Source organism: Podarcis raffonei, chromosome Z, assembly GCF_027172205.1.
Source record: "Podarcis raffonei isolate rPodRaf1 chromosome Z, rPodRaf1.pri, whole genome shotgun sequence".
Classification (NCBI taxonomy): domain Eukaryota; kingdom Metazoa; phylum Chordata; class Lepidosauria; order Squamata; family Lacertidae; genus Podarcis; species Podarcis raffonei.
Genome location: NC_070621.1, coordinates 21,918,258 through 21,928,950, shown reverse-complemented (window position 1 = coordinate 21,928,950; position 10,693 = coordinate 21,918,258). Strand labels below are relative to the sequence as shown.

Genomic DNA, 10,693 nt, shown 5'->3' with positions numbered 1-10,693 from the left:
AGTTTTGTTTTTAGGCTGCATTTTGCCCTGTCTTTAGTTGTGTTTTTATCTTGCTTTGTACTGTGTGTCAGTTTGGTGCCTTTGTGTACTTTTGTAGAAAGGTTAGGTGTGTATGTTCATACATCACAGATGAATGCATGTGGCTGAAAGCTTAGCGGTTCAATCTCCATGAGGTTGGGCAAGACTTCAGATTCTGGAAAAGAGCAGCTGCCAGTCAGTGTAGACAATACTGAGCTAAATGAACCTCTGATTCACTATACAGCAGCTTCCATCATAGCCAAGTTCAATTTTAAAATAGGTTTACATGGATAAGACAAGGCACTAGAAATTGCCTTGACTTTTAAAGTAGCTTACCTTTTTAAGCAGCCAAAATCCTTTCACGGCTCATGTTTTATTGCAGAGAATTTCGATGACTGATGTGTACAGAATGTTATTCCACCCCAAAGTTATGTTTCTTCTTATCATCAATATTGTGGTGGTGGACTTTCCTCTAGCTGCAAGCTGGAATCTAATGCACAGGATGTTTTGGTTGCCCCATGAATGTTTCAGGAAAGATTTAGATTTAGGTTTCTCATCTCTGCCAAAAAGGAGTCAGCAAACATTTCCCTAAGCAGCAGCTGCATCCTTGAGAGGAAAAGGGATCCTCTTTCAGAGCTTTGGCCCAGGGCAATATGTGAGCCACAAAGCTGTGTGGGACTCACCTGCCCTACATCTTGACAGCCTGTTTTTGCAGGGAAAGGGAGGGGCAAAAGTTGAAAGTCCACTGTCATCTTGGGGGTTAGAGCTTGTTTCGGTAAACCACACATTGGGCCAGCCTGCTCCATTATAACTATTTCTGCTGTGTGCATGTTCATATCGCCCCCATTCCAATGCAAAATGCTTTGTCTTGTGATCATCCCCGCAGCCAAAGAGATGTAGAGGCAAGGTGAGCTGTGTGGTCTCTCTTTAGCCCATGTCAGTGAGGAAAAGGAAGTTAGCCCTTCTATTGTGCCATTTGCACAATTAAAGTGCTCTAGTAAAGGTAAAGGACCCCTGACAGTTAAGTCCAGTCAGACTCTGGGGTTGTGGCACTCATCTCGCTTTACAGGCCGAGGGAGCTGGCATTTGTCCGCAGACAGTTTTTCCGGGTCATGTGGCCAGCATGACTAAGCTGTTTACCTTCCTGTTGGAGCGGTACATACTGCCGACCTTCTGATCGGCAAGCCCAAGCAGCTCAGTGGTTTAGACCACAGCGCCACCCGCGTCCCTCTACAAAGCTACTATTGAGACCAGCCTTCCAGAAATCTTGGCACCTTGCAGATGATTTGAACAATTCCCATCACCCTTGACTACCTAGCTGTAGTGATTGATGGAAGTTGTAGTCCAATCATCTAGAAGACACCACATAATGAAAAGCTGATTTAGACATTCTCTAATGACAAACACATAACATCAGCTAGCAGGAGGTTGCTGCAATTGTAAGTCAGTGAAATTCTGTTCTTATAATTTAAATGGCTAAAAATTGTAGTTTGCTCTGGCCCACTTCTGCAGCTACTACAGGTACCATAGCACCCATGCCACATTTGTAGGAACTCAAGTCCTTTCGTGTGGCAGCCCCTACACTTTGGAACTCCCTGCCTGTTGACATCAGGCAGGAGCCTTCACTGCATTCCTTTTGGTGTCTGCTAAAAACATTTTTTAGACAAGCTTAGAAAGTTGGTGCAAGCTTTAATCTGTTTTTAGTCTATTACTATTTTAACTTTTTGAAAGTCTTACATTGTTATTCATTATTCCCTGGGTCCCCCCCCCCAGCAGGAGCTCAAATCAGGTGGGCACCATTGCCATTATAAGAGAACAAGAGAGGTGTTCATGGTGAGTTCCAGCACCTCTTTTTCTAAGAAAATAGCACTGGTTCTTCCTGTTGATAAAGTTTATTATTTTATCTTTTTTTGTAAACGGATTTGAGGGCTTCCCCTCCCCCTTACAATCCGATGGTGTAAAAATATATATAATGAAACGAAAGATAAATAATTGTTTATCCTGACCTGCTGTGGGGCAGAGCTTAAGCCCCGCTTGCTCTGCCAGCAAAAGGGGAGAGATTATTGGACTGGGGTGAGCAGCAACCTGGGCAATCTAGGTTGCCAACTTACCCAAGTCAGGCCACAAGAGTGAAGTCGAAGCGGGTAAGAATCAACCCGGCAACATAAAAGGTGACCAATTTCTAGAGTTAAGAGCCTTGCTCTGTTGGCCACTGTTAATCAACTCAAGAGGGGTGGTGATCACCCCACTGCCAATTTTCTGTGTCAGTGGTTAGGCTTGCGAACGTTTTTTCTCCTTTGATTTTAGGCAAATAGCTAGAAATTAAAAAGGCGAGATTTCCTGAGACTAAAATGCATGAAGAGGCGAAAGTGTCATCTGACACAAATCGGGCAGGGCACTACTAAAGGCACAACAGCCCCATCAGGAAAAACACAAACATCAATGCCTGCTGGAGGGGGGGACAGAGTGGACCTTTTGCATTGATCCCTGAGAACACTCTGAGATTTGTTGTGTTACCTTTCTCAGTATGTGTTGTGTTACCTTTCTCAGTAACCTTTGCAGATATGTTGGGCAGATCAATGGGCATGGCGGCTGGGAGCTGGAGTACAACTGGAGTTAAGAACCACTGTGGTGTAGTGGTGAGAGCAGTAATGGCCCCTCTATATGTTAGGTGTAGTCAAAACATCTGCAGGCCACCACATGGCCTACCCCTGGGTTAGAACACTGGACTAGGCCAGTGTTTCCTAAACCTGGGTCTCCAGCTGGTTTTTGGTTACAATTCCCATCATCCCTGACTCCTGGTCCTGCTAGCTAGGGATGATGGGAGTTGTAGTCCAAAAAGTTTGGGAAACACTGGACTAGGCCCTTGCAGTCCTCTGTTCAAATCCTGAGAGCCTCAAGTTAGCCACCCCTGTTGCAAATGCAGTGGTACCTCGGGTTACATACGCTTCAGGTTACAGACTCCGCTGACCCAGAAATAGTACCTCAGGTTAAGAACTTTGCTTTAGGATGAGAACAGAAATCGTGTGGCGGCAGCAGTGGGAGGCTCCATTAGCTAAAGTGGTGCTTCAGGTTAAGAACAGTTTCAGGTTAAGAACGGACCTCCAGAATGAATTAAGTATGTAACCAGAGGCACCACTGTGTTTCCACCATCTAAACACTGACGTGGATACTGAAAAAGTAGAAGCGATAAAAACAGTCTGAAGCAAACCTATTTGCAGAAACAATTTTATTTTCTCCATAAATACAGTACAGGTACACTTTGTCATGAGGTTTACAGTCTAGACATAAAAAATAATAATACACACATTCCTATACTGGTGCAGGAGAAGAAATATATATATAGAGAGAGGCACCAAGCGAAGACATTCAACATGTTCAGAGTTCCGCAAATTCCCTCCTTCCAACAGACTGGAGACACAAGATGTTGGCATCACCCCTACAACCAGTTCCTGAATCATCTGGTCTAATGGGTCTGTTCCCAGTGGGAAGAAGTTGCAGGAAAGACCCCTGGAGTGTTGCGACAGGGTTGGGGGGAACGCAACTCCTGTTGATTTGCTTTCAGAATCATAGGATTGGACGTAACCCTAAGGGTCAGTCCAACCCCCCTGCAACACGTAAGAAAAACTACAAAGCCTTCCTCTATACAATCTACACATAGTCTTCCCCGCTGGTGCCTTCAAGATGTTTAGAACTACTACTGTCCCCCCTCCCCACTGGCCATGCAGGCTGGGGAAGATGGGAGTTGTGGTGTTCCCAGCTGGGGAAGACTCATCTACAGCATAGCTTCTATTACCCGAGTTTGTGTTAAAACTCTTAGTCTAACATTTGGTTCAAGCACAAAGGTTATCAGTTTTATATTGTCTTGCCTCATGTCCAGTACCAATAAATTTTACAGAGGAAAAGAGAAGCAGAAGAAGGAGCGTTGCGCAGCATAACTTCTTCTAAGTAGTGTCAACTTCCAACTTAATTCCACAGCAGGCCAAAAGTTACATGTGAGGAAAACAAATTTTCCTAATTACCAGGCAGATTCCCAAAGTCCCATAATTAGCATAATGAAAAGAGTGGGTGACTAGTGGAAAACCTCACTTGCTTGCACAAAACTCCCAGCTACTATGAAGTTAATTTGCAGCAGCAGAGTTGCAAAAAATAAAAAATCAGGGTGTCCCCAAATGTGCATAGAGAAATCTCCTTCTCCTACCCAGCCTGGCACAACATTTCAGGGACGAACCTGCAGCCCTCCAGAACTCCTTCCACTGGCCTGGGGTGAGTACACTCTCAAATAATTATATGGTATAAGATCACTTGCTTTGTCCCTGTTAAGGGAAATTATCCTGAAGTTCAAAAGGCACCATAGGACACAATGGATTCTTCACTTTTTTTTATGCCATTTCAGATCTTCTGAAGATGCTAAGGAGAGGTTGCATGCAACATGCTCTCTCACCTACCACAGGATGGGAGGCACCTGGATAAAGGAGAGTAGACTGACGCTCAGAAGGCACTTCCCTTCGGACACAACTTAACCCACAGTTTACATTTTGTTCAAGGGTTCCTTCTGTTGCCTCTGAATGACATAATCTAGTTACTCCTCCACATCTGCTCATTTCTCTAATATACGTAACTTTGGGATCTGTGCTGGCAGTTGTTAAAAACATGTACGACAGAAACACATTCATTTTTCAAACTTTAAAATGCATGTTTGAAATCGATCCCTGCAAAGTTTGCTACCTAGTGCTGCAATATTTATGTCAGCTCCCAAGAAACAAAATAATGCAAGTTACAGGTGTGTGTCTATATGTATGGGTATGAAAACCTGAAACCTTAGGTATGAATCTATTATAATTTCTAAATTCGTGCAGAAGATTAATGAGAGTTTTCAGGAAAATGCAAGGTTTTCAACCTGCAGGGTTGCTTTACTTTATTTAGAAAAGGACCCCAGTGTAACTATTATCTTGAGTAAGGCACTACATTCTTACATCAAAATATACAATTATTTTAAGAGAAAAAGCTGCTAACTTCTGGAATGAATCGATTATAGTCGAAGAAGGCATGTGGAAGAGGCAAAAATATGGTTTAGGGAAAACTCCCAGCATGGCCACACAGAAAATCAAGTTTCTGTCTGGTGACACACCCTGCCACTTGCTTAGTTTAGCAGTAACTCCAGTCAAGCCAGCTGAATGGCTGCAGTTTAAACGGAACAGAACAGCAGAACAACATGGAGAAAAGGCTCACAGCTTGTTCACTGAAATCCTGAATGGGATGCATTATTCCTCATCCTGCTGCAAGGGTAGGAAGCCCTTTGACATATATGAAATAAACAGAAAACTCCCCTTACATCTTGGGGTATCTAACAAAAGGACAGAATGATATGAACAATAAGATGTATTTTTTAAAAAAACAAAAAAACGAGTGCAGGCACATTGTGGAAATCAACTTATTTTTTTCTAGTCCTGGAATGTTCTGTGAAAACGGACACTCTCATAAGGAGGGCAAGGAACGTGAAAAAATGTCGTCCCACCCTTTGGAGTCCCATACGTACAATGGTTCTCAGGGACCCCTGAATATTTGGGACACTTAAACGACACTCAAAAGTGACAGCACCATGTAATCATCTGGCAAAAAGAGAAACCTGGGAAGTAACAGGCTTTGTAAAAAGGCATTATGGACGTCAACGTCTAAATAAGGTCCTTACTTTCCTTACAACACAGGGTTGTTGTTTTTTAATAACAAAAAAAATACTGACATTTCAAAAATTTAGTGCATTTAGGAGCTTGGTTTAATTTTTATGCAGATGCTATCAGATCCAGTATTTTTAAAGAAACAGAAAGAAGGTATGGGAAAGAACCTTCTTAAAAAAACAACAACCAGAACTACTTTAATAATTTTGGAACAAAATATAAGTTAACCTGCCCATACCTTTGAGAAAATATATATATATACAAAACAGCAGAAAGCTCTGGCTTCCTTTACTATGATCTGCTTAAAAAAAAAAAAGTTTCACAGGGGGAGGGGTACGGAGACACTTCTTGCTAGTCTGCTTCAGCTTTTGATTTCTTCAGATGAGATACTCCACCATTTCTGCATCATTGAGGTCCTGCCCCAAATTCTGAGCTGGGTTCTTCCTTTCTAGAGTGTTGGAATGGAAAACTGGTGTATCTATAAAGCAAGAGAAGGAAATAAGTTTAAAAGGTGGCGGGGTGTGTATAAGTTTATAGGGGTGGTAGCCAATTGACAACTACTGTATTTTTCACGCCATAAGACGCACCTGACCATAAGATGCTTTTTAGAGGGGGGATGCAAGAAAAAAAAATATTCTTTAAAGGGAGCACTGAGCAGAGCCTGTATGCACCCCAGGCTCTGCTCAGCACTCCCTTTCATGAGCTGCGTGGAGCATGTGTGTGGCACTTGTAGGCTTGTGGGCTGCCCTTCTCCCTCCTCGGGGAAAAACACCCAAGAACCGCACGCATGCTTCATGCAGCTTTTTAAAGGGAGTGCGGCTCTCGGGGGCTTTTCCGGGAGGTGGGGGAAGGGACTGAGGGGCTAAGCCAGAAGCTAGAACAGCAAGAGGGAGTGCTGCGCAGCGCTCCCTCTTGCTGTTCTGGCTTCTGGTATAGCTGTGCAGCCTGCATTTGTTCCATAAGACGCACACACATTTCCCCTTACTTTTTAGGAGGGAAAAGGTGCATCTTATAGAGCAAAAATATACTTTTCCAGCTCTTGTTTCCATCTAGCAAAATGCCTTCCAACTAGGGCTGCAATCTTTAAGTGATTTAACTGGTGAGATAAGCTGTTCCCCAACCTGATGCCCTCCAAATATTTTAGACGGCAACTCCCATCATCTCCAGCCAGTATGGCCCCTGGGCAGAATGTCACTTTAACTCATTGAAAGCCTTTAAATTATTGTTGTTCATTATACTTAAGTACTGGCTTAGCCAAGGGGAAAGTCCTCATTACCTGCTTTGTCCGAAGTGTAGGTCAGATTCATAGCAGGGAGCCTCCCCTGCACAGGAGGCAAGGCAGAGGAGGAAGAGGAGGCGGAGACCTTGCTTTGCTCACTTCCCCGGTCCGTTTGAGTGCTACAGTCTCGGCTGCCGGTCTTGGAGTGCGCAAACAGCAGTGGAGGGGAGGGGAGGATGGGCGAAGGAGTGGAAGGAATGGATTCGGAGCGGCATTCTGTTCCCAGCAGAACACCTGAAGGGGAGAAAAAGGACAAGGCAGTTGCACACCAGACGCATGATGCCAGCTTCGTCTTATATTCTGCTCCCTGGGAGCATCCCACAGCACCCAGTCTGTTAAGGCAATGTAGAGTTTTTTAATAATAAAAAAGAGCCAAGAGCCTTACTAAAGTATGCATTCCAGAGGGTCACAACACACACACATTTCCAACAGTACAACCTTAGGCAAGTGACTACAGTGGTACCTCGTAAGACGAAATTAATTCGTTCCGCGAGTTTTTTCTTCTTGCGAAGCACGGTTTCCCATAGGAATGCATTGAAAATCAATCAATGCGTTCCTATGGAAACCGCCTTCAGACCAGGTCCGGGGACAGTCTGTCCCCCGACCTCTTCTGAAGGCCAGCGGTGGGCGAAAGTCTTTGCTCCCGACCGCCAGCATTTTAAAAGAGGTCCCCGGAGATTTCCATATGGGCTTTCTTCTTGCGAAGCAAGCCCATAGGGAAATTCGTCTGGCGAAGCACCTCGAAAAACGGAAAAGTCTTTCTTCTTGCGACTTTTCCATCTTGCGAGGCATTCGTCTTGCGAGGTACCACTGTATAATGGCACAGCCAGAAGTACAGAGTGGGAAAAGATGCATTTGTGCTGCCGTGTATGTGTTTCACTGATGGCTGTCGTGTTCCTCACTGCCCAAAGCAGGAAGATGTGTCCACCCCACCCCTTGCCGCAGGTATTTGAGCCTGGAGTCAACATATTGGCACCAGAGAGAGAAAATTCCAGTGATTGTTCAAATACAACGATAAATCAAGATGGCAGTTTGAGCTGACTCTCCGTCACTTCCATGGGGACAAGTTCTAAAAATACATGCCCCCGATGTCAAAATTAAATTCTACCTAAGGATAGGGCCGGTCCTGCAAGGCAGGATTTGATCTCTGGTCAACTGGACTGCTCAGATCCCATGTATGATTTGTGAAAACACACCACACACACACAACACACACACACGTGTAAATCACCTAAGCTGCCCTTCCAGCTCTTGTCCTCTCTCTTATCTTCCAGAATGGGTGTGCTGCTCAGTGTTGAAGAATGGGAGAGCAAGCCTGAGCCAGTGTTGGAGATGGACATCAGGGATTTTGCTGGCCTCATGGAAGACAGCTGGTCAGTCTTGCTGGCCTCTTTCCTGGAACGCTGCTGGAGCACTTTAATCATGGCATCCTTCTCAATGATTTGAGCATGGAGTGTCTTGATCCTAGGACAGGGCAAAAGGACAGTCATCAATATATCAGTGATCCTGAGGCTTTTTCTGACTGCATCCCTCTTCCCAAATATTAAGAAAACTGGGCAGAGTTCATGGGTCTGTCAATAGCATGCTTGACAGCCCATGGGCTCTTGCAAATGAGCTGGGGGATGTCCTGCTACACTCAAGAAGACCCCAGATAATTTGTCCTGGTGTTGATGGGACTTGAGGTCCAAGAAACCATCAGGAGGGCACCAGGTTGGCAAGACTTTTCTTTAAATAATTGCTATTGTTTTGTAAATATAAAAGTTACAATTTTATCACTGCAAACAAGAAAAATCTAACCAATGTGGAAACAGAAATTCAATCCCCCTTCCAAATAACATAAACTTTCTTGATCCTGAAATGGTATGTTAACTACTCTCAATGTCCTTTATTAATCCACAGAGATAAATAACTACAAAATATCAGTTTATTAATATGTGTATGAAAATCGTAAAACAACAACAATCAACCACTTAATTCCTAGGAAAAAGGAATATTAAAACAACAATTTTATGTTAAAGAACTGATTATTAATAAGCCAAAAAGATAAGAGATAAATAAATAGATGAGAGAACAAATAGAAACAGGAATAATCAGATTATCATTTTAAATTAATATAAGCATTCATCAACTAACGCTTAAATTTCACGTGTTACAAATTTATACATAATGTGAAGGTGACTGAATTTAATTAACGCTGGTATAAATACAATTGGCAAGACAGGTCTGAAGCTCAATGGGGTTTCTAATCAGGGGCAAGAGAAAGAAGAGCCAGAGAAACTATAAAGGTTCTTGAAAATGAAGCATTTTTTAATACAAAAAAAATCACATTCCAAGAGGAGACTTGCCGGGCAGTGTTCAGACGTGGTTCAAAGCAATTCAGTTTGATGCTGGACACAAAGGATGTTCACATGGAAGGAGGAACCAAGAAATATCTAGCTTTTACACTGTTATAGTTGCAACATAACACTTGTTCCACATTTGTAAGAACTCACACTTTGGAACTCCCTGTCTCTTGACATCAGGCAGGTACAGTTTTGTTTAGGCAAGCCTATCCAGATATGTAGAATGCTGAAATGTGATTTAAACTGGCTTATCATTGATTTTAATTGTGTGTTTTTTCAATGTTTTGAACAGCTGTTTTTAACTGACAATCTTATTGTTTTTTGTTCTTTTTGTAAACTGGTTTGAGATTTGTTTGTTTTTACAATTTAGTATAGAAATTTTATGGGAGGGAGGGAGTTGGGTATGTGCACACACGTCAAAGAAGTTACGCTCCTCTTCCATGGACCAAGTTATCCGATCCTGGGAGTGGAGGAGCCACCTGGTTAGCCAAAATCTCTTCCTCTGGTGTTGTACTACTAAGCCTGCTTGTGTTAAGTATCATTCCCACAAAAAAGGTTTTCTGCAACCCTATGGATTGTGCAGCATATCAGTTTTGACTCCAGGAAAAAGGGTGTGGGTGTGTGAAGAGAAGAAACGTTTCCTATCCTAATTAATTATGTATTTAAAAACTGATACGAAGGAACAGCACAAGAAAAATGATCAAGCTGCAGTTTACCTTCCCTCCATGTCTAGGCATCTCCTGTTAGCCATCAGGATTTCCTCCTCTTCCTTCTGGATGCGGGCTTCAAGAGAGGTGTCATAACTGGCGTTGGGCGAGTGGCTGATGACAGTGGTGTCCCTGAAAAACAAGCAGGACTAGTATCTGGGCAGCGTGTTAGCAGGATCCCTACCCAACAGAACTCATTGCAGTGGAGCTCCTGCGTGTAACCAGTGGAGCTGAACCTCATCCAAATGCTAGCCAAACTCCTGTATCTGAAGAAGCCCATGTTGCCACACAACGCAAGGGTTGGTTGGCTGCCAGACTGAGTTTTATTGAGAAATTTAGAAATACTAGCCCTTGTGGTTGTATGAAAAAGCACACAAACTTTTATTACAAGCCAGGTTCATAATAATGAGATCCTGGAGGTTGCCCACTCTTTTTTTCTTTTTCTTTTAAAATATGTTTTACTAAGAGTATAACAGCGAATTGAAGTAAATAAGAACAAAAGGGGCAAAAAAAATTTAAAACACTTTTAAAAGCAGAGGAAAACAACACTCTCTTCTAAAGGAGTGGGTACACAGCTTCTGCATCCTTTGCTGTCGTCTGAGGCTCAGGTGACCTCAGTGGCTTCCATCAGAATATGCTTCGGCCCTTGAAACAGACACGCCTTACTTG

General features: G+C 43.2%; 1 protein-coding gene across 3 annotated transcripts in view; it reads right to left on the bottom strand.

Moving 5' to 3' along the window:
• Positions 1 to 4,910: 4,910 nt before the first annotated feature.
• Positions 4,911 to 10,693, bottom strand: part of AMOT (angiomotin) — a 68,343-nt gene continuing 62,560 nt past the window's right edge. For all 3 annotated transcript variants that reach the window (XM_053374441.1, XM_053374440.1, XM_053374439.1), the window contains 4 exons: positions 10,034 to 10,156; positions 8,207 to 8,439; positions 6,973 to 7,209; positions 4,911 to 6,174 (listed from right to left, as the gene is read on the bottom strand). In XM_053374441.1, the coding sequence (XP_053230416.1) occupies positions 6,074 to 6,174; positions 6,973 to 7,209; positions 8,207 to 8,439; positions 10,034 to 10,156 (694 nt within the window). In that variant the 3' untranslated portion in view covers positions 4,911 to 6,073. The remainder of the gene's footprint in view (positions 6,175 to 6,972; positions 7,210 to 8,206; positions 8,440 to 10,033; positions 10,157 to 10,693) is intronic.